Source organism: Canis lupus, chromosome 1 (genome assembly GCF_003254725.2).
Source record: "Canis lupus dingo isolate Sandy chromosome 1, ASM325472v2, whole genome shotgun sequence".
NCBI lineage: Eukaryota > Metazoa > Chordata > Mammalia > Carnivora > Canidae > Canis > Canis lupus.
The window spans coordinates 69,720,277-69,748,273 of NC_064243.1; the positions used below are offsets into that span (position 1 = coordinate 69,720,277).

The 27,997-nt window shown below is 37.2% G+C and overlaps 2 protein-coding genes across 4 annotated transcripts in view; one reads left to right on the forward strand and one right to left on the reverse strand.

Annotated features, from left to right (window-relative positions):
• Window positions 1–27,378, forward strand: LOC112644572 (zinc finger protein 658-like). The gene is given in 9 exon segments (XM_035707383.2): window positions 1–195; window positions 2,410–2,468; window positions 7,248–7,374; window positions 7,627–7,722; window positions 23,648–24,085; window positions 24,088–25,234; window positions 25,236–25,681; window positions 25,684–26,169; window positions 26,172–27,378. Coding segments are annotated over 8 exon segments (3,132 nt in total). The 5' UTR covers window positions 1–195; window positions 2,410–2,453; the 3' UTR covers window positions 26,549–27,378.
• Window positions 10,609–27,997, reverse strand: part of LOC112644574 (protein FAM240B-like) — a 265,942-nt gene continuing 248,553 nt past the window's right edge. For 2 of the 3 annotated variants that reach the window (XR_007413682.1, XR_007413679.1), the window contains exon 3: window positions 10,899–11,034. Coding sequence is in view for 1 of the 3 variants with exons in the window: in XM_049115706.1 (XP_048971663.1) it covers window positions 10,836–11,034 (199 nt within the window). In the remaining 2 variants the exon portion in view is untranslated. Of the gene's footprint in view, window positions 11,035–27,997 lie in introns of all 3 variants that reach the window. The other variant, XM_049115706.1, reaches the window with a different exon arrangement.

The window sequence follows — 27,997 nt, forward strand, 5'->3', positions numbered from 1 at the left end:
TACCGCGCAGCCTCTGGGAACGGTGTTCCGGGCGCTTTCAGCGCAGCGCAGTCAGCCTCGCCCCTTGTGACCATCTTCTCTGGTCGAAAAGGACCGGACTTCGCCTTCTTTGGGTCTCTGCGGGAGCAGAGGCCTCCCACTGGGCTGAGAGCACTGGGGTCACGGCTCCGGGAGGCCCGGGGCCTTCCAGGTCGGGTAGGTTTGTGTGGGGCGTCTGAGAGCGGCAGGTCCTGGGACTTCCAGTAATTGGTGTGTAAGTTGCTATCACAAGACCCTTTGTTTCCTTTGGTATTTCATTTAAGCCTCACAATTGCCCTTATAAATATGCCATTTTAAAAGGTGAAAGGAATTTACTGGAAGCCAAATGATATACCCCCGGGTACAAGATAGTAGGTGGGAGAGGTTGGATGTAAATACAAGTACGGGTTTAGTCCCTCTATACGTTGCTCTTCCAATATCTTTCCGCCCCAAACCAAGAGTTGCAACCTTTGAGCTTTTAGCAGAATAGCCTGTCCCCAAATTTGCAGAGATATGATTGTGAAGTGAATATGGACAGAGTCTTACAATGTGGTAAATATATCCTGGGATTTGTGGATTCTTTTAAGAGCCCCTGAGAGTCTTGAGCCTTCCTGCAGCATCTAAGGTATTTCCATCCTCAAAGGCACAGTCTGATAATCTAATGCAGTGCTGGCCAATAGAAAATGGAAACTAAATGTAATTTAAAATTTTTCACTAGCAACAATAAAAAGAGATGAAATTAATAAACCTGATGTGTTTAACTCAGTATATCCAAATTGTTATTTTGATTTGTGGCACTAGCCACACACACTTCAGGTGTAGTAGTTGCATGCAGCTGATGGCCACGTTATTGGATAGTTCATTTGTAGTAGTTGATTCCAAAGTCAGGTATAGAGTGTTAAGTGGAGGTTTCAAATACATCAAATTTGTTTTTGTTTCTCAGCCCCAGATCCCAGCCCCTTTGTAGTAAAGTAACTCTTTTTTTTTTTAAGATTTTAAATCTTTAGATTTTATTAAAATCTTATTAAAGATTTTATTTATTCATAGAGACAGAGAGAGGCAGAGACACGGCAGAGGGAGAAGCAGGCTCCATACAGGACACCCAACGTGGGACTTGATCCTGGGTCTCCAGGATCACACCCCAGGCTGCAGGAGGCGCTAAACCGCTGTGCCACCGGGGCTACCCTGTAGTAAAGTAACTCTTAAGACTGGAAAAAGAGAGCCCTAGGAACAACTGTCACTTAGAAGAACAGCTGTCCTGACAGGTTCCTCACTGGAGCTTCAGAGCAGAAGCAGAAGTTTCAAGCACGGGTTCTGATTCCCTCCATCAGAAGCAATTCTTGATCTCTGTATAGCATGAATTAGATTTGGTGATAGCATCACGCGCAGAAGCCATCACAGATGCGTGACAGTGGGCACTGGACTAGCTTGCAGAAGGTGGTAACCTGAGATTGAGAGGGATAGGTGACTGTCAGACTGTACAGGAAAAGGCACTTCACTGGATGGCTGGTAAGGACTTGATGCCCAGGGAAGGTTTAACGAGACAGAACTGACGAAATGCTAAATAGCACCCAGTTTCTTCATTCTCCCTTCTTTCCAGATTATGAGCTGCCTTCATAGCATACCCATCACCACATGTGGCATCTAGAGTTATGCTGGTACTCCCTTTTTCCTGAGTGTAGGGAATGACAAAAGGATAGTGGAAAAAAGGTTTTCTATATTAGACACTTTTGGAAGCTCAAAATATTGGCCCTGAAATGAATGATTTTTGTAAAGACACCCAGGCAGAATCAAGAACTTAAGCACAGTGCTGTTTATTTACACAGGTCAGTACTATAAGCATCTTACTAAAAAATTTGTTTTAGAATTTGCAACCAATTTAGAAAACAAAGTTAGAAAAAATATTTCTTGCATAAAGCATCCCATCTTTATTTTGGAGTTCTCTGGGGAAGCTCTAATTCAAGGTGTAAAGACAATACAAATTTGATTAACAATCCCATCTAAATAGGTTTTTAAAGTATTAGTTTAAGTGAAGGTGCAAAATTTTACCTTTGTATACCTGAATTTGTTTAACCACTATCCTCTTGTTTTATTTTGTGTTTTTTGTTGTTCCTACTTAGAAGGGGACAGAAATTGTTAATTCATTGACTTCTGAGTTTCACAGCAGTGAAAATGATGCAAGGTTAAATCCACATAATCATATCGGAGATGCACATGTTCAGGTCCTACCTCTGTGTGGTCCTTCCTGTTCCTCTTAAAAATGTCAAAAGGACATTCTTCTATAGGGAAACCTTTCTTTCCAGCTGGTGTTATGAGATTTTTAGGTAAATGAAAATAGTTGTAAGGCAGACCAGGTTTCTGCTGACCCTATTTCTTGTTCCTCTTTCCCAGCTGAACCTTTTAATTTCTTTACATTCTTTGAGGAGCAGCAGAAAATGAACATAGTGCAGGTGAGTTCTTTTTTAATAACCTGTTTGTTTACGGTGGATTTTATCAGGACTTAAGTGTCCATTAACATGAAAAAGTAGAAATAGAAACAGATCAGATGCATTCAGAGATGGAAATACAGATGAGTAGCAGAATAAAGGTGGCATATGGATATGCAGGTCCTCTTACATTACAAATTTACCAAATTGGAGCTCCAAATTTATTTCTGAGTTTTGGTAGCCTTGTCAGGGTGTCAAACAGTGCTGCTTTAAAGGTTGACATTAGTGAGAAGGTTAAGCAAACTGATACCACATGGAATGTTAAAACATTTATAGATTTTTAAAAATCTTCATTTTTCTAGTGGATGATTTAGTTAACTTTTCAGTAGTTACTAAAGTAATATAGAACATGGTCTCTACTTGTTCTTCAATAAAAGTAGGAGACATAATGCTAAATGTGAACTTGGTCAATTCTGTTTTCCAGAAGCTCAAATACAGGGGTTGAATTTGACATTGTTCTAATGAATCAACTGAATATCCCTTAAAATTACTCTCCATAAATATTTTGAGTACCCATGATATTCAGGTTGCTCAGCAGACAGTTTAAAATTGTGTTTTCTTTCAAACATTTCAACCTGTTGTATTCACACTTCAAACCTCTACATGATGCTTTGGTTTCTCTCCCCACTTGCCTGTCATATCTAGTGACCAGAGACTTGATTATACTCAAATCTATTGGGTCTTGTCCAATCCTTTCCTTATCTGATTTTTCTGTAGCATTTGCTTCTACTTTTCACTCATTGTGGAAGGTTTCTTTGTTAATAATATCCATGACACCATCCATTGACTCCATCCTTCCAGGGCTTATTTCTTTATCTTCTTTCTCTTTCCTTTCATGTTCCTCATTTCCAGTTTAGGATGTTGGCCCTTTAATCTGCTCTATTATTCTTGGAATAGTTTCATTCTCTTTATTTTCTTTATAAGCTTTATTGAGATTCAATTCACGTACTATGCCTTTGACCCATTTAAAATGTAGAATTCAGTGATGTTTTAGTATACTTACAGATTTCTGCAAATATCACCACAGTCAATTTTAGAACATTTTCATCACCTTAAAAAGTAACTCCATATTTTATCCCCTCTCATCTACTCATTTCCTCAAACCCCAAGCAACCACTAATCTATTTTCTGTCTGTATAGATTTGCTAACCCGGTATTATTCCTGTATGGCAGTTCTGCCTATGGCAAATTTTGTTTTTGTTTATCTGGGAAGGTTTTAATTTTTTCTATTTTTGCTGAATATACAATTTTCTTGGTTGACAACTTTTTTCTTTCAGCACTTGTCATACATCATTTCACTGCTTTCTGTCCTCCATGGTTTCTGATTAGTAATCTGCTTTTAATACTGTTGTACGTGATGAATCACTTCTTTCTTGCTGCTTTCAGTATTGTCTCTTTGTCTTTATTTTTTGACAATTTGATTATCATGTGTCTAAGTGTGGATCTCTTACTCCAGATTTATCCTTATTGAAGTTTATTGAGCTTCTTGGATTTGTAGATTAATGTTTATCATGAAATTTGGAGAGTTCTTGGCCATTATTTCTTCAAATATTCTTTCAGACTTACTGATGCATATGTTGGTAAGCTTGATGCTATCCCATAGTTCATTTTTTATCATTTTTCTTTCTGTTTTTCACAGTATGTAATTTCAATGAGCATATTGTCCAGTCTGTTCATTCTTTCTTTTACCTGCTCAAATCTGCTAGAGAATCCCTCTGGTGAAATTTTGATTTAGTTATTGTATTTTTCAACTCTTGAGTTTCTATATAATTTCTATTTGTTGTTAAAATTTCTCTTTTTATTGATATTCTTTATTCAGTGAAATGTTTTTCTTTTCTTTTCCTTAAGTCTTTGGACATTGTTTTTGCTAGGTATTTGACCATATTTAATATAGCTGATTTAAGGTCATTGTCTAGTAAGTTCAATGTCTGCTTCCTTAAGAGCAATTTCTGTTGATTATACCTTTTCTGTATATGGGCCTTCCTTTGTTTCTTTCCTTGTTTACTAATTTTTTGTTGTTGTTGAAAATAGGACATTTTAAATAAAAGAATGTGGCAATTATATAATTAGAATTTCTCTCCTCCATCGGGATCATTGTTGAAATTTATTTGTTCAGTGACTTTTTAAAAAATTCTGTAGAGCCTGTGTATCTTGTATCTGAGGCGGTTGAAGTGTCTACAGAAATTTCGTTAAATGCCTAAAACGAGTAGGTCTTCCAGTCTTTGCTAAGGGGCTCTCTGCATGTCACAGAATTTTTCCAACAGTTAGATACCTTATAACTGCATTAGCCTAGACTTTTCTAATGCCACGCCTCTGGGGCACCTATAAGCGACAGCTCAGGGCCTTCTCACATTTTTCCTCAGTATGCTCACAGCCTTAAGCATATGCATAGCTCTTTGCAAGTATGAGGCCTCCTGGATTCTCAGGAATATATCAGAGCTTTTCAAAAACATTTATGGACATCTTATTATCCAGCTATTCCTTTCAAGCTTATTGGTTAAGCCATTGTTTGCCTCAGCTGTTATCTACCACTTTGGGTAGCCAATTAATTTAAAGAAATGCCTTCAGTTTTTGATGAATGACAAGTGAGGACAATATTTTACACACTGAGCTCTGAGTTAGCTCAAATAAAGGCATCCTTATAAGTAGAGTCTTTCAGGAAACCACCAAACAGGCCAAATAATGACAATTTTTTGTGAATGAGGCTTTGATGGATCTCTAGCCTACTTTTGGTGGTGTTGTGGTGGCCATGCTGCTGGTTATCAAACTATTTTGGACTTGGAAGGAGAGGGATGAGAACAGGGTAAGTTAAAAGGTCACATTCTTACTGTGATTCACCTGTTTTGTTTTTGTTTATTTTTTACAAATGTTTTGAAGATAGCCTTTGTTAATTTTTATAACTTTTGCCAGTTTTTTTTTTAAAGGATTTTATTTATTTATTGAGAGAGCAAGAGAGAGCATGAGTGAGAGGAAGGGGCAGGAGAGAAACAGAGGGAGAATTTCATGCAGACTCTGTGCTGAGTGTGGAGGCTGACGGGTTCAATCCCACAATCCTGAGATCATTACGCGAGCTGAAATCAAGAGTTGGACATTTAACCAACTGAGCTACCCAGGTGCCCTAATTTTTGCTAGTTTTTGCATAGTTTTTATGAAGGAGAGAATTTGCTTGGATCCTTTACTTCACTATTTTGTCACTTGTTAGCTTATATTTTTTAATCCAAGTGATTTTATTAAGTCAGATATTAAAGAGATTGGCAAAAATGAAAATAGTGCCACTTTTTTCCCTATTTTTTTTTTTTTTTTAGTTTTGGAGAATATAATTAAATTTTCCCTTTTTTTTAGATCAAAATTTTTAAGAGATATTCCTGTTATTTATTTGTTTTAGTTACCAGCTGCTACTACTACTGAGTTTCACATGCAGGAGGTACTCACTTAGTAATACTGAAGACACGAATGAACAAATAATTGGATACATAACACTGGGGGGAGAAAAAAATTCTTTCTGTCCTATGATCTCTTAGTCTTCCCTTTCATTTCTACTTTTAATTATTATAAGAACATTTAACATGCGATCTACCCTCAGCACATTTTTAGGTGGAACTTAATAATTTTGCATAACTAAAACTAAATACCTGTTGAATAGCAACTCCGATTCCTCCCCAGCCCCTTTGAAGTCTTTTGTTATGGAAATTTTCCTTTTTCTCATTTTGCGAGATTCTACCATTTCCTGACTCTTACTACTTTTCAGAAAGCTTTTTCTTTGGCTTTTGTGGCCTATACTTTGTATGCCAGCCTCTTTAATATTCATGCTTCCCTAAATGCTATTTGGTGTTTTTCTTTTCTCAGTCCCATATAGGATGTATAGCATATAGCTCAAGTTGCTGTTTGCCTCTTATAATTTTAGTTAACCACCTAAATTGCTAGTAACTCCTAAGTGATCGTCTTCATCTTAGACTTCCTTTCTATATTCTAAAACCACATATATACTAATTTAAAGAATAGTTCCAGCTTTATGTTCACAGACTCTTTAGGAACAACATGAATAGGTCTGTCTCACTAAAACTTCTAACATTTCTTTTTCCTGTTGTTTCCTAAATGTCAGTGTTTGGCACTAGCCTTCCAGGAGCTGCTCGTACAGTTAGACTGGGTGGTTGTATAAGAAAGTAGTTATCAAATTGGTTGCTGCTTCTGCTCTGTGACTATATGCTTGTCCTTATATTCATTGCTGTTACTTCTGTGTAAACAACATTCACTTATATTGGTTTCTGTGACTCCAAATCCTTGGTAAGTTGTTCTTTGCTCTTCATGAGCTCTAAATTTATATATCTTTATATCTGTATTTATACCTAAATTTAATCATGTAAGACATCTCTACAGCTTGCATGTACCTTCTTTGTCTCCCATTATTTACAATGATGATGTCTAAGGAGAGAATGAACATTTTAGAATTCTCTAGAATACCCACAGTAATCCCTCAGGATGAAGAGTAAGAGTTATAGGAAATCTCTTTACATTAAAATTTTTTGTCTTAAAAAATCTATAATTCATAAATAGATAAATGAATTGTAAGTTAAAAACCTTTTTAACTGAGTAACTCCACAGTTAAAGACAAAATTAGGTCAGAAATAGGCATCTTTGATAAGCATGTCTTTTAGAGCTTAAGAGTAAACAGGGAAAGTAGTAATTCTCAAAGATATTTTCTGAACATAATTCTGAATCTTTAAACAAAACATGTTGTTACAGGGATCCATGTCATTTGAAGATGTGATTGTGGTATTTACCCAGGATGAATGGCAGTATGTGAGCCCTGCACAAAGGACTCTGTACAGAGATGTGATGCTAGAGAACTATAGCCACCTCATCTCAGTGGGTAAGCATACCTTATTATGTGACTTACTCTAAATTAAATTTCCTTTTTTTAAAAGTTATCAAGACACATGGATTCTTTGTAGAGATTAGTGTAATACAGGCTTTTGAGTAAGAGGTCAAAGATACCTGAAGACTTGAGGAAACAGAAACAATGGAAAATTTCAAATGAGCACATTTATTTTGGTACTCATGCTGCTGTATCAAAAAGCCCATGGATCTGATCTATATATTCTCTCAATTGTCATTTTTATAGGATATTGCACTACCAAACCCAAGATGATCTTCAAGTTGGAGCAAGGAGAAGAGCCCTGGTCCTTAGGGGAAGAATTCCTAAACCAGAGGTACCTAGGTGGGTGAGCACTGATGGAAGGAAACACTTAGAGTAGTTAAACTTTTAGGGGAATACCTTTGAAAGTTTTGTTTGGTTCGTTGGTTCTTTTACCCCTTTAAATAGCTCTGCTGAGGTACTATTTACATATCGTATAATCCACCAATGTAAAGGGTACAATTCAGTGCCTATTCATATAATCATAGATATGTGTAAACAACACCACAGTCCATTTTCATCATTTCAAAAAGAAACCTCATACTCTTAGGATGCCTGGGAGGCTCAGCAGTTGAGCATCTGCCTTCAGCTCAGGTCGTGATCCTGGGGCCCAGGATAAAGTCCCACATCAATCAATCAATCAATCAATAAATAAAAATTAAAGTCCCACATCAGCTCCTTTTGGGGAGCCTGCTTCTCCCTCTGCCTGTGTCTCTGCCTCTCTCTCTCTCTTTCTCTCTCTCTCTCTCTCTGTCTCTCTCTCTGTATCTCTCATGAATAAATAAAATCTTAAAAAAAAAAAAAAAGAAATCTCATACTCTAGCTATTCCTCCCTGGCCTTCTGTCCAAGCAATCACTAATCTACTTTTTGTCTAGATGTGACTATTGCAGACATTTCATGTACCATGCAATCATACATTATGTGATCTTTTTTGATTGGTTTCTTTCACATAGAATTAAAAGGTTTATATGTACTTTATTGATCCTTTCTATGGCAAAATAATGTTTCATGGTATGTTTTTGCCACATTTGTTTGCCCATTCATTCAATTTACATTTGGGATTCTGCCTTTTGACTATTGAATAATCTGATAGAAACATTCATTTACAAGTTTTTCATAGATGTACATTTTTGAGGGGCAGTGAGGGGACATGATGCTTTTATTTCTCTTATTGAGTTATACTTGACAGTTAAATTGCTGGGTTGTGTGGTAACTGTTTCAGGAACTTCCAGACTATTTTCCACAGTGCCTGTACTATTTTTCATTCCTAATAATAGCATATGAGGGTTCTAATTTTTCCACATCTTCATCAACACTTGTTATTATCTGACTTTTTTATTCTAGCCATCCTAGTAGATGTGAAGTGGTATATTTCTGAAATTTTGATGTGCATTTCTGTACTAGTCATTTGGCCTGGCATAATAAATACCATAGCCTGGATGGCCTAAACAACAGAAATTTATTTCAGTTCTAGAAGCTGAAAGTCCAACATCCAGGTGCCAACATAATTAATTTCTGGTGAGGCTTCTTCCTGGCTTGCAGATGACTGCCTTCAGATTGTGTCCTCATATAGCCTTTCCCCTTTGCTTTCAGGGAGAGAGAGCTTTGATGTCTCTTCCTGTTATTTTAAGGACACCTACCCCCTAAGAATTTGAGCTCTACCCTTATGACTTCATTTAGCCTTAATTATTTCCACAAAGGCCTTATCACCAAATACAGTTACTTAAGGATCAGAGCTTCAACGGTATGAATTTGAAGGGAGATAGAATTCAGTCCCTAACAATTTACCTGATCACTGGTGATGTCAAGCATTTTTCCATGTGCTTATTGGTATTTGTGTAAACTAGTAAACAATTGCAGAAACTTCAAAAATTATAGTTTCAATATAGTTCTTAGAGCAAAGGAGTAAAATCATCCTAAGTGTTTACTGAAAGTTCTTATTGTAAAGCTTTCAGTCAGACAACATAACATGAAGATTGACATAATTTTTAGATCAGGCATATTTCCCAGTCACTAGTTGTAAATGATATGATCATATTGTTGGCTAAAGAAGATACCCTGAAATAAGTATCTTTGAAATATTGCAGTAAAAGAATAGTAAAGCTATTAAGTAAAAAAATGAAATAATTTAGGGTTTTGTGTTATTATTCAGGTTTAGGCAGTAAGTGAATTAACTTAGGGGTGCCTAGGTGGCTCAGTAAGTTAGGTGTCTGCCTTCAGCTCAGGTCATGATCTCAGAGTCCTGGGGTTAAACTCTGTATTGGGCTCTCTAATCAGTGGGGAGTCTGCTGCTCCCTCTGCCCCACACTCCACTTGTGTTCTTTCACTCCCTCTCTCTCAAATAAATACATAAAATTTTTAAAATAAATAGATAAATAAACAAATTCATTAACTTAAAAGAAGACCCTCTGATCAAGAGCACAGGTCAAAGTAAACCCTTAAGCATTTGAGTAACTGCACCAAGCAATATCATACCAGCTATCATAAAACACAAAATGATGGGGTTCTAAGAATTTAAAACTCACCAGGATTAGGAGATAATGGTGTACCTCATCTGATTAGAGATACTATGAACATTAAATAAGTATGTCTATATGGGATATAAATGATATTTATATTAAAGTCAACCAGGGGTGCCTGGATGGCTCAATAGGTTAAGCATCTGCCTTTGGTTCGGGTCATGATCTTGGGGTCCTGGGATCCAGTCTCATGACAGGCTCCCTGCTCAGTGGGGAATGTGCCTCTCCCTCTGTCTGCCCCTTCCCCATGCTTGTTCTTTCCCTGGCTCTCTCAAAGAAATAAAATCTTAAAAAAAAAAAAAAAGTGAATCATATATTTGTATGTGTATCCTAAAATCAAAGAAGCCTTTGACATTCCCATAGATTAATCATGATAGTGAAAATACAATATTACTGTAGAAAGAAAACCTCAATAAATCCAATAAATTAGAATCCCATTAGTAATATTCTCAACATAATTTGATAAATATAGAAGTTAATGAGATAAAAAAACTCTTAACATGGATATTTAAAAAATTATCTTTTTTTAAAATAAATTTATTTTTTATTGGTGTTCAATTTGTCAACATACAGAATAACACCCAGTGCTCATCCCGTCAAGTGCCCACCTCAGTGCCCGTCACCCAGTCACCCCCACCCCCCACCCACCTCCCCTTCCACCACCCCTAGTTCGTTTCCCAAAGTTAGGAGTCTCTCATGTTCTGTCTCCCTTTCTGATATTTCCCACTTATTTTTTCTCCTTTCCCCTTTATTCCCTTTCACTATTTTTTATATTCCCCAAATGAATGAGACCATATAATGTTTGTCTTTCTCTGATTGACTTATTTCACTCAGCATAATACCCTCCAGTTCCATCCACGTCGAAGCAAATGATGGGTATTTGTCGTTTCTAATGACTAATATTCCATTGTATACATAAACCACATCTTCTTTATCCATTCATCTTTCGATGGACACCAACGCTCCTTCCACAGTTTGGCTGCTATGTGGACATTGCTGCTAGAAACATCGGGGTGCAGGTGTCCCGGCATTTCATTGCATCTGTATCTTTGGGGTAAATCCCCAGCATTGCAATTGCTGGGTCGTAGGGCAGATCTATTTAAAAAAAAAAATTTAAAAAACGATATCAAACCCAAAATTGCATGACATATACAAAATAATTGTGCATATTATAAACCTTAGGATATAGCTAAATTAATGAACAGGTAAATTGGTAGTCCTAGTAATAAATTAAGCAAGAACAATAGCAGGTATACTAACACGCAGAATTTAAAAGTGAAATTAAAAATTAATAACCTAGAAGACTGAGAAATTATAGAATGTTTCTTAGAATAGAAGAGAGTAAAATGAATGAATTTTAGCTAACCCTAACAAAGACAAAAGAAAAGAAGCACTCATATAATAAATTCAATATTATAAACATCTAATGCAATATTCAAAGTAAATCTCATTCATAGGAAGGTTGTGGTAGGATTGGCCCCATCACATATGTAAAGCTCTGAGAGTTGTGTGGAACTGGAAGTAGGATAGTTTAATAAATTAGTGAAACAGAAAAGAAAACTCAAGAAAAAAGTATATGCTTCATAGATAATTGGTCTTTGACAGATGGCACTATCCCTATAGAACAGTGGGGAGAAAGAATCCCGGAGTAACCTTATGAAATGAAAAATGAGATTCAGGTGGCTTAAAGGCCTGATTTCTTTTTAAAGCAAAACTAGAAATATTCTTTTTTTTTTTTTTTAAGATTTTATTTATTTGAGAGAGAGAGTGAGCAGTGGCAGGGGGAGCAGAGAGAGAGGGAGAAGCTCAGACTCCCTGTTGAGCAAGGAGCCCCGTGTGGGGCCTATTCTAGGATCATGACCTGAGCCGAAGGCAGACACTTAACAGACTGAACCACCCAGAGGCCCTAAAACTAGAAATATTCTATATTATAATAATGAAAATGTGTTCATGACTCTGCTTAGGAAAGGGATTAATAAGATATAAAAAGTATTAACCAGGGGAAAGTTGCAGTAAATATATCCTATTTTACTCTGCCTGCTAAGTACAGCTGAATATGTATGTGTGTGTGGTGTATGTGTGTGTATCTATACATGTATATGTATACATGGAAATCTGTGTATATATCTGTGTGTATATATATGTGTATATATACATGTATATCTGTGTATATATCTATGTGTATATATGTATGTATATATACATATATGTATACATGTATATATACCTACGTATCTATATATGTGTATATATGCCTATATATCTGTGTGTATATATGTGTATATATATGAGTATCTGTATATATATGTATGTGTATCTATATATATGTATATCTGCATGTATATGTGTGTATATATGTGTGTATATGTATATCTGTGTAAATATGTCTATATACGTGTGTATACCTATGTATAGGTGTATATGTGTATATATCTATATATCTTTATCTGTGTGTATATATCTGTATGTATGTATATGTGTGCATATATGTGTATATCTGTATATATCTATATACATATGTATATATACTTATATATGTGTGTTTATGTATATCTGTTTGTGTATATATATGTATATAGGTATGTCTGTGTATATATATATCTAAATACGTGTGTGTGTATATATCTACAAATATATGATATATACACATAGAACAAATGTAGTATTCTGAAAGATTTTATAAAACAAGGTGAGCTAGGAACATTGGCACATAATTAAATACAGGACGTTTAGTGTTAGGGAAAGGCTGGTGGGGACCCTGATATCTCAACCCCCACATCATTAATGTGACAGCCTACTCCTCTACCTCCCAAAGGTGTCAGTGGAGGGTTAGTGGTGAGCATGGACTTCTGTCCACATTTGGCAATAGTGAAACTGCATTCTACTTCTTTTGTTGGCATGGTTTCAGAGGAGGTTGGCTAAAATTGAATATTCAACTCTTTGATTTTCTCTTAAGGATCTTATATTTGTTCTGTCTAGAAATATCCAAACTCAAAGTAAAGACAGATTTATTCATGTTTTCTTCTAGAAATTTTTAAATTTCATATTTTATGTTTTGTAATTCATTTGGTGTTAGTTTTCATAGACAGGATATGTGTCAAGTTTAAATTTTTAAAAATGAGAATAGTTATTCTAGTGCCATTTATCGAAAAGATTATCCTTTCCCTACTGACTAGCATTTCCCTTGTTCTGAAAAAATGGATAAATGTATATTTTGTATATGGTACATAAGTTTATACGTATATGATTGTACTTATATTCTGTACATTTAAGACTATTTCTGTGGTATCTCTTTTTTTATTTATTCATCTTCATATCCTTATGCCAGTACCACATTGTTACTATTCTAGATTCTTTTTTTTTTTTATATAGATTATTTATTTATTTGTTCATGAGAGACACAGAAAGAGAGAGAGAAGCAGAGACACAGGCAGAGGGAGAAGCAGTCTCCATGCAGGGAGCCTGACGTGGGACTCGATCCTGGGCGCTAAACCACTGAGCCACACCCAGGGATCACCACCATTCTAGATTCTTAATTAGGTCTTGAAATCAGGTAATGTAAGTCCACCAAATTTCTTCTGTATATATTTTAAAACAAGCATTTAAAAAATTTTTTTATTTATTCATGAGAGACACAGAGAGAGGCAGAGACATAGGAAGAGGGAAAGGCAGGCTCCCCAAAGGGAGCCCAATGCAGGACTTGATCCCAGGACCCCAGAATCATAGCATGAGCTAAAGGCAGACGCTCAACCACTGAGCCACCCAGGTTCCCCTAAAACAAGCTTTTTGATATTTACAAAAAGCATGCCAGTTTTTCAATTGGGCATGTATTGAATTTATAAATCACAGAGGTTTAACATCTTAAAAAGATTGGAGTCTTCCAATCCATAAAGGACATATACATCAATTAAGTGGGACAATTAGAGAGGGAGACGAACTATGAGAGACTCCTGACTCTGGGAAACAAAAGGTTGTGGAATGGGAGGTGGGTGGGGGTGGGTAATTGGGTGACAGGCACTGAGGAGGGCACTTGATGGGATGAGCACTGGGTGTTATACTGTATGTTGGCAACTTGAATTTAAATTAAAAAAATAAAGACCATTGCTTTACAACCACAAAAAAATACCTTCTTTTACTTATGATTTCTTTGATCAGTAGTTTTCAGCATACAGATACCAAGTATTTTTGTTTTTTGTTTTCAGCATCATGGTAAATTATATTCTTTGTTTGACTTAAAAATCTAATAGTAATTGTTTGTGTATGATTGGCTTTAGTATTGGCTTTGTAGTTTTCCCTTGCTGAAAATACTAAGGAACTTTTCTGAAGATGTTTCTGTGGTTCTCAATGTATATTTTGTATCTTTTATTTCTGTTCTTGCCATATTGCTATTGGTTAGAACTTCCAGTACAGTCTGGAATAGAGGCACTGACGGTAGACATTCTTGACTTTTTCGGATCTTAGGGTTTAAGTATTCTCTCTCTTAAGTACAGTGTTAGTTCTAGGCTGTTTATAGATTCCCTTTACAATAGGTTAATGGATCCATTCTGAATTTTGTGAAGTAGTATTTGTCTTAAATTATGTGATTGTATGGTTTTAATTCAATAAATGATTAATATGATGGATAACATTGAGTTTTAAATATCACAACAGTGTGTATTCTTGGGATGAATCCCCCTTGATCTAATATATCATTTCTTTTTATATATTGCATTGTTCTTTTTGATGCTATTTTTTTGAGGATATTTACATTTCTATCATGGGAGATACTGGTCTGCAGAGATTTTTTTTTTTTTGCCTTTTTTTTTTTTAAACTGAAATTCGATTTGCCAACATATAGTATAACACCCAGTGCTCATCCCATCAAGTGCCCTCCTCACTGCCTATCACCCAGTCCCCCTATGCCCCTGGTCACCTCCCCTTCCACTACCCCTTGTTTGTTTCAGAGTTAAGAGCTTCTCATGGTTTGTCTCCCTCTCTAATTTTTCCCAATCATTTTCTCTCCTTTCCCCTATAATATTTTCACTACTTTTTATATTCCCTGTATAAGTGAAACCATATAATGATTGTCCTTCTCCAATTGACTTACTTCACTCAGCATAGTACCCTCCAGTTCCATCCACATCGAAGCATATGGGGGGTATTCATCGTTTCTAATGGCTGAGTAATATTCCATTGTCTATATTGACCACATCTTCTCTATCCATCCATCTGTTAAAGGACACCATAGCTCTTTCCACAATTTGGCTATTATAGGTATTGCTGCTGTGAACATTGGGGTCAGGTGTCCCAGCATTTCGCTACAATTGTATCTTTGGGGTAAATCCCTAACAGTGCAATTGCTGGGTAGTAGGGTAGCTCTATTTTTAACTCTTTGAGGAACCTCCACACAGTTTTCCAAGAGTGGCTGCACCAGTTCACATTCCCACCAACAGTGCAAGAGGGTCCCCCTTTCTCCACATCCTTTCCAACATCTGTTATTTCTTGTCTCGTTAATTTTCACCATTCTCATTGGTGTGAGATGGTATCTCGTTGTTTTGATATGTGTTTCGCTGATGGCAAGGGATGTGGAGCATTTTTTCATGTGCTTGTTGGCCATGTGTATGTCTTCTTTGGTAAATTCCTGTTCTAGTCCTTTGCCCATTTGATGATTGGATTGTTTGTTTCTTGGGTATCGAGTTTAATAAGCTCTTTATAGATCTTGGATATAGCCCTTTATCTGATGTGTCATTTGCAAATATCTACTCCCATTCTGTAGGTTGTCTTTTAGTTTTGTTGACTGTTTCTTTTGCTGTGCAGAAGCTTTTTATCTTAAGTCCCAATAGTTCATTTTTGCTTTTGTTTCCCTTGCCTTCATAGATGTATCTTGCAAGAAGTTGCTGTAGCCAAGTTCAAAAAGGGTGTTGCCTATGTTCTCCTCTAGGATTTTGATGGACATTTAGATCATTCATCCATTTTGAGGTTATCTTTGGGTCTGAGGTAAGAGAATGGTCTAGTTTCATTCTTCTGCATGTGGCTGTCCAATTTTCCCAGCACCACGTATTGAAGAGACTGTACTTTTTCCAGGGGATATTCGTTCCTGCTTTGTCGAATATTAGTTGACCATAGAGTTGAGGGCCCATTTCTGGGTCCTCTATTCTGTTCCATTGATCTGTGGGTCTGTTTTTGTGCCACTACCAAACTGTCTTGATGAACGCAGCTTTGTAATACAAAAAATCTGGCATTGTGATGCCCCTGGCTCTGGTTTTCTTTTTCAGTATTTCCCTGGCTATTCGTGGTCTTTTCTGATTCCACACAAATCTTAAGATGTTCCAACTATCTGAAGGGGACAGACAACTTAAGTTGGACAACTTAAGTTCTTGCAACTATCTGAAGAAAGTCCATGGAATTTTGATAGGGATTGCATTGAATGTGTAAATTGCCCTGGTAGCATAGACATGTTCGCAATATTAATTCTTCCATCGATGAGCATGGAATGTTTTTCCATCTTTCTGTCTTCCTCAATTTCTTTTTTTTTTTTAAAGATTTAATTTATTTATTCATGAGAGACATAGAGAGAGAGAGGAGGGAGCCCGATGTGGGACTCAATCCCGGGTCTCCAGGATCACACCCTGGGCTGAAGGTGGTGATAAACTGTTGAGCCACCCGGGCTGCCCCTCAATTCCTTTCAGAAATATTCTGTAGTTTTTAGGGTATAAATCCTTTACCTCTTTGGTTATGTTTATTTGTAGGTATCTTATGCTTTTTAATGCAATTGTTAATGGGATTGATTCCTTAATTCTCTTTCTTCAGTCTCTTTGTTAGTGTACAGAAATGCCACTTATACCTGTGCATTGATTTGTATCCTGACACATTGCCAAATTGCTGTATGAGTTCTAGCAATCTTGGGGTGGAGTCTTTGCATTTTCTATATACAGTATCATATCATCTGTGAAGAGGGAGAGATGGACTTCTTTGCCAATTTGAATGTGTTTTATTTCTTTTTGTTGTCTGATTGCTGAGGCTAGGACTTCTAGTAGTATGTTGAATAACAGTGGTGAGAGTGAACATCCCTGTTGTGTTCCTGATCTTAGGGGAAAGGCTTTCAGTTTTACACCATTGAGAATGGTATTACCTGTGGGCTTTTCATAGATGGCTTTTAAAATGCTGAGGAATGTATCCTCTATACCTACACTCTGAAGAGTTTTGATCAGGAATGGATGCTATATTTTGTCAAATGCTTTCTCTGCATCTACTGAGAGGATTATGTGGTTCTTGTTTTTTCTCTTGTTGATGTGATCTATAATGTTGATTCTTTTATGAGGGTTGAACCAACCTTGCATCCCGGGGATAAATCCTACTTGGTCATAGTGAATGATCCTCTTAATGTATTGTTGGATCCTATAGCTAATATCTTGTTGAGAATTTTTGTATCTGTGTTCATCAGGGATATTGGTCTATAATTCTCCTTTTTGGTGGGGTCTTTGTTTGGTTTTGGAATCAAGGTAATGCTGGCCTCATAAAACAAGTTTGGAAGTATTCCCTCCCTTTCTATCCTTCAGAACAACTTTAGTAGAATAGGTGTTATTTCTTCTTTAAACATTTGATAGAATTATCCTGAGAAGCCACCTGGCCCTGGACTTTTGTGTCGTGATGACTGCTTCAGTTTCCTCGCTGTTTATTAGCCTGTTCAGGTTTTCTGTTTCTTCCTGTTCCAGTTTTGGTAATTTGTGCATTTCCAGAAATGCATCCATTTCTTGTAGATTGCTAAATTTGTTGGCATATAGCTGCTCATAATACATTTTTAAATTAGTTTGTGTTTTCTTGGTATTGGTTGTGATCTCTCCTGTTTCATACATGATTTTATTAATTTTAGTCTTTTTTCTTTTTAATAAAGCTGGCTAGGGGTTTATCTATCTTATGAATTCTTTCAAAAAACCAACTCCTGGTTCTGTTGATCTTTACAGTTCTTGTGGTCTCTATGTCATTGAGTTCTGCTTGAATCTTTATTATCTCCCTTTTTCTGCTTCCTGTAGGTTTTACTTGCTGTTCTTTCTCCAGTTTTTTTAGGTGTGAGGTTAGCTTTGGGTATTTGAGTTTTTTCCAGTTTTTTGAGGGAGGTTTGTATTGCTGTGTATTTCCCTCCTAGGACTGCTTTTCCTGTATCCAAAAGATTTTGAATGCTTATATCTTCATTGTCATTGGTTTCTATGACTCTTTTTAATTCTTCTCTAATTTCCTGGTTGACCTATTCATCTTTTAGTAGGATGGTCTTTAACCTCCATTGTTTGAGTTTCTTCCAAATTTCTTCTTGGGATTGAATTCTGGTGTCAAATCATTGTGGTCTGAAAATATATAGGGGTTAATCCTAATCTTTTGGTATCAGTTGAGACCTGATTTGTGATCCAGTATGTGGTCTATTCTAGAGAAAGTTCCATGTGCACTTGAGAAGAATGTGTATTCAGTTGCATTTGGATGGAAAGTTCTGTGAAATCCATCTGGTCCAGTGTATCATTTAAAGCCCTTGTTTCTTTGGTGATGTTGTGCTTAGAATATCTGTCATTTGCAGAAAGTGCTGTGTTGAAACCTCCTTCTATTAGTGTATTATTACTATGTATCTCTTTACTTAGGTTATTAATTGCTTGATATACTTGGCAGCTCCCACATTAGGGACATAAATATTCATGATTGTTAGGTCTTCTTGTTGGATAGATCTTCTAAGTATGATATAGTGCCCCTTTTCATCCTTACTACAGTCTTTGGGATAAACCTTAATTTATCTGATATGAGAATGGCTACCACAGCTTCCTTTTGAGGTCTATTTGAATAGTAAATCGTTTTCCACTCCTTCATTTTCAGGCTATAGGTGTCCTTGGGTATAAAATGAGTCTCTTGTAGACAGCAAATAGATCAGTCTTGCTTTTTTATCCAGCCCGAAACCCTGTGTCTTTTGATGGAATCATTTAGCCCATTCACGTTCACAGTTACTATTGAAAACTATGAATTTTGTGTCGTCATAATACCTATTCAGTCCCTGTTTTATTTCTTGGGTTCCCTCTTTCTTTTACAGAGTCCCCCTTAATATTTCTTGCAGAGCTGGTTTGGTGGTCACATATTCTTTCAGTTTCTGCTTATCTTGGAAGCTCATTATCTCTTCTTCCATTCTGAATGATAGCCTTGTTGGATAAAGTATTCTTGGCTGTGTGTTCTTTCTATTTAGTACCCTGACTATATCCTGCCAACCTTTTCTGGCCTGCCAGGTCTCTGTGGAGAGGTCTGCTGTTAATCTGATACTTCTCCCCATATAAGTTAATCTCTTTTCTCTCGCTGCCTTAAAGATTTTCTGTTTATCTTCGGAATTTGCAAGTGTCACTGTTAAATGTCGAGATTTGAACAGTTTTTATTGATTTTGGGGGCAACCTATGTACCTCCTGGATCTGAATGCCTGTTTCCCTCCCCAAATTAGGGAAGTTCTCAGCTATGATTTGTTCAGATATACTTTGTAGCCCACTCTCCCTCTCAGACTCTTCTGGAATCCCAATTGTATGTAGATTCTTCCTTCTGAGGCTATCATTTATTTCCCTTAACCTTTCCTCATGGTCTCTTCATTGTTTTTCTCTTTTTTCCTCAGCTTCTTTTCTTACCATCAACTTGTTTTCTATGTTACTCACACTTTCTTCCACCTCATTAACCCTAGTCATTAGGACATCCACTTTGGATTGTATCTCATTTCATTTGCTTTTAATTTTGCCCTTCTTAGAACTCCATTCTGCAGTAACAAAGCCTCTAGAGTCTTTTATGCTTTTTTCCAGAGCCAACAGTAGCTTTATAATTGTGCTTCTGAATTGGCTTTCTGACATCGAATTGAAATCCTTATTCTGTAACTTTGTGACAGAGAGTATTGTTTCTGATTCTTTGTTTTGTGGTGATTTTTTCCTTCTAGTCACTTTGTTCAGTGCAGAGTGGCTGTATGAGCAGGCTGTGTCAAAAATATCAACCACAACCTAAGTAAATTCCACCCTAGATGACTCTAACAAGGTCGGAGACCAGAAAATGAAAAAGAAGATCTGAACAAAATTAAACAAAAGGACACTCATGTGAAAAACAAATTTTAAAACGAAGTAATAAAAAATAAAAAAGGCAAAAAGCCCCAAAGGAGAAGAAAAAAGAAAAAGAAAAGAGGAAAAAGAGAAAAAAGAAAATCAAGGGCTGTACTACGGGGGAATGGCGGTGGTGAAGAAGTGGCAGTGGAGATAGAATGTAGTCTACCTGAGGTATCCTAGAGGGTGATTCTCTTGGTTCTGAGTATATTTTGTTCCTTATGTTAGAAGATGCTCAGTCCCAAATTTATATAAACCAGCAATACTTGCATAGAAAGCTCCAACATTAACCACCAAAACATAAACGAGTAAAAAGAGGGGGGCAAAATGGGAATCAAGGGAGAATATAATCTTATAGAATGAACCCAGCACGGTATTCCATTTGGTTCTGGGTGCATGCTGGTCATGTTTTAGAAGGTATTAACTTCTACCATTGTAGAAGAAAATGAGGCAGAGAACAGTAAACACAAAACAAAAACCCGTATTTCATATATCTCCCCAAATTAAATTGCATATGTTGAAGGGAATCCAGAAGTGAAAAATGTATCTAAGACAGTTTTCACATTGTAGAAATGTGAAAGTCAAAAAGGAAGAAACTACAATTTAGAGCTGGTACAATATTGTGGCTAAGATGGGAAAAGAGAAAAAATATTGGAAATGTTTAGTGTGATATAAAATCGAGTTGTAATGGAAAAAGGAAAAAAAAAAATTAAAAAAAGTGGTGGTGAACCCTCCAGTTCTGTATACTATTTTCCTTCTGTTTCTCCTTCATTCTTGGAGCTTCCCAGGGCTGCTTGGTCAAGAACTCTTACTCTGTTATTCCAGCTGATCTTCTGGTGGAGGGGCCTGCTGTGCTGATTCTCAGTTGTGTGTGCCTGGAGGGAGCTGCCCTGCCCCCTGCCAGGTGCCATGCTCAGTGGGAGCTGTTTACCCCGAGAGGCCTCTGTTCCCTGGCATCCCTGCCTCTCTCAGGCACACGGTGAAACAAGGAGGAACAACAATTCTGTTGCGGCCAGATCTCTAGTCTGGAGTTAGCTCCCTGCTACTAACTAATGCAGCCTCCGAGTCTGCACTGATGTAGATGCTCCTGGGCCCCTCCCCCCCCCCACCCCGGCGTGAGTGCACTAATCTGCACAGCTTGAGGGCGCTCAGTGGCAGGAGCTTCCTCCTGTCCCAGGGAGAACACAGGATCGTGGGCTTTGTCTGTTTTGGCACCCTGGGATCCAGGGTCTTGTGCTGCTTGAACTGCGCTCCTGTGGACCGACCGCCTCTCTTGGTGGCAACGGGACACAGCCATGTCTGTCCAGAGCCGGCCTGCCTAACCGACTGGCTTTTCCCAAATGCCCTTTACAGATATCGGACCAGAGTTTGTGCTGAGCATTCCCTCAGGCACACTTCCTCTAACTGTGACTCTAGGAATCTTGAGGCTTTACTGTCCCTCCTGAGGTTCTGCCCGATTTCCCTGCTAAGCACTTTTCCGTCCGGGAAAACTCCAGTGCAGATTTTTGAAGTTTCCACTTCTCCAGCTCTGGGCTTTCCCAGAGGCTCTCACTTTAGCCCAGCTCCTCACGGGGCCCCTCCCCCACATTATTCTTTTTTATTTACTTATTTTTTGCCACCTTCCTACCTTGCTAGAAGCGAAAACCCTTTTCTCTGTAGCATTCCAGCCATTCTCTCTAAATCTCAGGTCAAATTCGTAGGCGTTCAGGATGTTCTAAAGGTAAGTTGGTGAGACCAGGTGGTTGAGGACTCCTACTCTTCCGCCATCTTTAGTCTGTAGAGATATTGATCTTGTATTTTCTAGAAGAGGTGATGTAAATTTGATTTTCTTTTTTTCTTTCTCTTTCTTTCTTTCTTTCTTTTCTTTCTTTCTTTCTAGATATTGATCTTGTATTTTCTAGAAGAGGTGATGTAAATTCTATTTTCTTTCCCTTTCTTTCTTTCTTTCTTTCTTTCTTTCTTTCTTTCTTTCTTTCTTTCTTTTTCTTTTTCTTTCTTTCTTTGAAGATTTTATTTTATTTATTCATGAGAGACACAGAGAGAGGGAGGCAGAGACACAAGCAGAGGGAGAAGCAGGCTCCATGCAGGGAACCTGATGTGGGACTCGATCCTGGGACTCCAGGATCATGATCCAAGCTGAAGTCAGATGCTTAACCATTGAGCCACCCAAGCATCCCCATCTCACAAATTTCTATATATTCTAAACATTTTGGGGATCCCTGGGTGGCGCAGCGGTTTGGCACCTGCCTTTGGCTCAGGATGCGATCCTGGAGACCCGGGATCGAATCCAACATCGGGCTCCCGGTGCATGGAGCCTGCTTCTCCCTCTGCCTGTCTCTCTCTCTCTCTCTCTCTGTGACTATCATAAATAAATAAAAATTAAAAAAAAACTACATTATATTCTAAACATTTTTTGTTTTCATTCAATTCTAAATATCTGATTTTCCTATGAAATTTTCTCTTTGTCCAATGGGTTAATTATATTAATTTACAAATAGGTTGTGTTTTTCCATGTAACTTTGTGTTATTGATTTCTGGGATAATTTTGATGGCCTGAGATTACACTTTATATGATTTCTGTTCTTTTACATTTGTGAAGATTTTTCTTGCAGTATAGAATGCCGTCTTCCATGATGAATGTTTCATGTGCATTTGAGAATAATATAAATTAAACTGATTTTTTAAATGTATTGCATTCTTGGGTTTTGAGAGCATCGTTATTCCAGATGCTTTCTATTCGTTCTAGCTATGATATTGTAGTATTCCTGCCTCTTTTCCCTTCTTTCCATCCCCTACCTGCTGTGTTGCCATAAATACCCTAAGACAACAGATTTATTGCTTTTGCTATTGCAGATTCCATAGAGTAGGTAGGAATGTAGTTCCAGGAAGAATTTTGGTAGTGATTGCTGTTACCATCCCTGAATGTCCTATAAATAGAACTTTCTTAGGATTCTTCATGATCTTTCAAGTGAGCTCTTAGTTTTGGCTCATAGAAATTTTGTAAGAGTGTCCAGTCCATAAAGGACCTGTCACAGTGGAACTTTCATTCCCTGCTAAACCTGGCTGAACCACAGGGGAATGTTCCATTTTTGTTTAGCTTGAGCAGGGTGGATATTGTCAAAAATATTTTCTGTTCTGTTAGATCACCTTTGTTTCATTTCAGCCATTTGGCAATCAAGAACACACTTTTCTTGTAGCTCTTTTTGTGTATATTGTTGACTTTGGATTGTAGGTTTTTACGACACTCTAGTACCCCACATGAGATATCTGGGAAACAGAACAGCCTTGGAATCCTCTGCTACATCATTTTTTGAGTCCCAAAGTTTACTTTCCATTTTGTAGCATCTTACTTATTTACTATAGATATATTGATTTTCCAGGGATTTGTTAATTGTAAGCAGGAGAACTTGGGAAGAAAGGAGCTACTCAATTTTGGCCATACTACCTGTTTTCTTTAAACAACGTGGATGAGAAAAAAAAAGAGAGTATACCTTTTTCCCTATGTGTGTGTATTATTGAACTTTGGAAATGTGACTTGTAACAGAATACAATATGTAACAAACATACGGCTATAAGTTCCTCTCCATAAGGAATATAAAAGGTAAAGATGTTTTCAATTTTTCTCATTTTAGGATATTTTAGTGTTGATATTCACATTGAGGGGAACCAAAGAAAAGAAGAGAAACCTCTGTGGCAAGTAATACTCACTGATAACAAAACATTGAATAAAGGGCAGAAAGTTTTAGGAAAACCATTTAATCTGGACATAACTCCAAATTCTTCTGAAAAACTGCCCTGTAGATCTGACTCATGTAGAATGAATTTGCCAGTTGTTTCTGAATTAATTATTTGTGATCGAAACTATTCGAGAAAGAAGGCTGATTGCATGAATGTATGCGCAAAGTTGCAGTTTGATATGAAGCATGAGAAAACGCATGTTGGAGAGAAGTCTTATGGGTATAATAAAAACATGAAAGCTTTCAGTTATAGGAAAGATCATCAGAAACTTCAGTCCCTGGAGAAATCTTTTGAATATGATGAATTTGGGTAAGTTTTATATGATAAGACTGTGTTATAGGAGGGGAATCCTATAAGGATGATGAATTTAGGAAAAACTGTGATAAAGCAACTTTATTTAAGTATGTGAGAACTGCCGTAAGAGAGTAATGCTTTGATCTGAATAAATGTGGGAAATCCTGTGACAGAACCACCACTGTGAAATACAGTAAGGTTCACATGGCTGTGACACACTCAGAATGTGATGAAAATGAGAATAACTTCAGCAGGATCTTATCTCTTACTCAATCTCAGAGAACTGTTAAAGAACAGGGTGCTTTTGCAAGCAATAAATGTGACGAAAGTTTGAGCCAGAGCTCAACCTGTGTAGTACGAAAAAAGACACAAACTAGAGAAGAATTTTGTACAAATAATAGATGTATAAATGCTTTCTACCAGAAATTAGACCTTATAGTATGTTCGAGAACTCACACAGAAGCAGAACTCTACCAGTGTGGTAAATATGGGAGGTCCTTCCATCAAAATTCAGTCCTCAGTGTACATGAGCAAAGTGAAACTGGAGAGAAGTCATTTGAATGTCATGAATGCAGGAAATCCTTTTACCAGAAAGCAGAACTCATTCATTATCAGAGGAACCATTCGGGAGAGAAACCTGAGGAATGTGGAGAATCTTTTTGTTCAAATTCACACCTTATTCATTATCCAGGAACTGATATGACAGTTGGTCTCTATAAATGTAATAAATATGGAAAAACTTTCTGTCAGAAGTCAAACCTCTGTGAAAATCTAACAATTCACACAAAGGAGAAATCTTATGAAAACAGTGGATGTGGGAAATCTTACAAGTCTGCTCTCATAGTACACCAAAGAACACACACAGTAATGAAACCCTGTCAAAGTAATGTATATGGGAAAACATTCTTCAAGATGGTAAATCTAAAAGAACATCAGAGAATTCACACAGGGGAGAAATACTACAAATGTATTGAATGTTGGAAAACTTTCTCTAAGATATCACATTTCAGAACACATCAGAGAATTCATACAGGTGAAAAACCCTACAAGTGTTTTAAATGTGGGAAAACTTTCTCTCACAAGACACACCTTAGTGCACACCAGAGAATTCATATGGGGGAGAAACCCTATAAATGTAATGGATGTGGGAAAACTTTTGCTGATAATTCAAACCTCAGAGCACATCAAAATTCACACAGGGGAGAAACCCTATGAGTGTAATGAATGTGGGAGGTCTTTTGCCCATCTATCTGTTCTCAAAGCACATCAGAAAATTCATACAAATGAGAAACCCTATGAGTGTAATGACTGTGGGAGATCTTTTGTGCATAATTCAGCCCTTAGAGCACATCAGAGAATGCACACCGGAGAGAAACCCTATGAATGTAGTGACTGTAAAAAAGCGTTTGCCCATAATTCAGCTCTCAGAGTACATCAGAGAATTCATACAGGGGAGAAACCATATGAGTGTAATGAATGTGCAAAAATGTTTGCCCATAATTCAGCACTCAGAGCACATCAAAAAATTCACACAGGGGAGAAACTCTATGAATGTAATGAATGTGGAAAGACTTTTTCACAGAATACACATCTCAGAACACATCAGAGAATTCACACAGGTGAGAAACCTTATAAATTGGTGAGTGTGGGAAAACCTTCTCTCAGAAATCATACCTTAGTGGACATGAAAGAATTCACAAAGGGAAAAAACCTTATAAATGTAATGAATGTGGGAAAACTTTTGTCTGTAAGGCAGCCCTCATAGTCCATCAAAGAATTCACACAGGAGAAAAACCCTATGAATGTAGTGAATGTGGGAAAACTTTCTCCCAAAGGACACATCTCTGTGCACATCAGAGAATTCACACAGGGGAGAAACCTTATGAATGCAAGGAATGTGGGAAAGCATTTGCTGATAACTCAGCCCTCAGGGCACATCAGAGAATTCACACAGGAGAGAAACCCTATGAGTGTAATGAATGTGGGAAAACTTTCTCCAAGGCATCACACCTCCAGGAGCATCTGAGGACTCAAACAGGGGAGAAACCCTATGAATGTAATGAATGTGGGAAAACTTTCTCCCAGAAATCCTATGTTACTGCACATCAGAGAATTCATACAGGGAGAAACCCTATGAATGTAATCTATGCGGGAAACCTTTTGCCCATAATTCAACCCTCAGAGTACATCAGAGAACTCACACAGGCATAAAATCCTATGAATGTAATGAATGTGGGAAGAGTTTCTCCCAGAAGTCACATCTAAGTGCACACCAGAGAATTCATACAGGGGAGAAACCCTATGAGTGTAATGAATGTGGGAAAGCTTTTGCACAAAATTCAACTCTCAGAGTACACCAGAGAATTCACACAGGAGAGAAACCCTATGAATGTAATGAATGCAGGAAAACTTTTGTTCGTAAGGCAGCTCTTAGAGTACATCATACCAGAATCCACACCAGAGAGGAAAGCCTTGATTGTGGTGAATTTGGGAAGTCCTAAAGGGACTCCTACCTTAATTGATAGCACACAGTAAAAAAGCTCATATCACATAGATTGGCAGATTTTTTCACTTAAATATTTCCTCTTCCAGTGATTTCCTAGTCTGTTATTCATTTAAGTGATACTGGTCATGGAATATGCCGCTGTTACATTTAAGCTAAGTTTAGCCTTTAAAAATCACCTTACATTCTTTCTGTCCTATGTTATGTTGGAATAGAGGGATTTCTAGCACCTAGACTTGGGTGCTCTGTATTAAGCATGTTAGAGCATAAGCTGAAATATGAATAACTGGGTGAAACAATTCTCTAACAGATCTTCATGGGTTGGCTTTTAAAAATGTACTGTTGAGCTCTTAAAGATTTTGTTCTGTCGGTTAAATGCACATAGCTTAGTTAACTCTGTTGCAGTGGGACAAAACCCTATGAATATAATGTCAGAAGACCTATAAAATTCAGCCTGTCACTGTGCATCAGAGACTTCACATGAGGAAGAAAACAGTCAATATCCTCACTGATCAGAAGTCTTCATTAGAAACTAGAGTAATCTCAGGGAAAAAAACACAAAAGCCTTTGCTACATATTAATCATCAAATAAGGGCAGCCCTGGTGGCTTAGTGGTTTAGCGCCACCTTCAGCCCAGGGCATGATCCTGGAGACTCAGGATCGAGTCCCATGTCAGGCTCCCTGCATGGAGCCTGCTTCTCCGTCTGCCTGTGTCTCTGCCTCTCTCTCTGTCTCTAAAAAATAAATTAAAAAAAAAAACTTAAAATCATCAAATAAGATTTGACCAAAGTCTTATATTTTAATAAATCGTATTTTTAAATATTGAAAGTTTGCTTCAGATAATTTTTTTCCTGAGGAAACATATCAGTTTCAGAATTGAGGATAAAATCTTCACCTAGAATTTGTACCTAAATTTGTGGTTCATATGTAACATCAAGTTTTATAGAAAAAATACAGTAAAATATTCTCCTACACACACACTCACTGTGAAATGTGAAGTTTTAAAGATGGAGGAAGTTAACAAATTCTGTGAACAATACCAATACGTGTTTGTGGCTAGTCTCTGAGTTACGTGGTACATCTCTATCAGTTTATGTAACAATTCATTACCACTGACTAGTTCTAGTAGAAGGCAGCAGTCAAACCTGCTCTCGACCCTGTCCACTTTTGTTTTTTGAGTTCCAGTCTATGTTCTTCTGTTGGCTTCCCTCAGCTTGATGCTGTTGATGCAATGAAATTTTGACATGCCCTGTTTTTCTAGGGCATTAGAGATCTATAAGATTTCCTAAGTATCCTTGTGTATATGTATCTGTGGGTATGCGGGTGGGCTGAATGATTCTTAAATGTTTATTTGGCTTTTGTTGTATCTACTAGTGGTTTATTTTGTACTGTGTAATTATAAAGGACATCATAGCCATGTGGTCTAAGCGTCTTGTACAGGATCTTT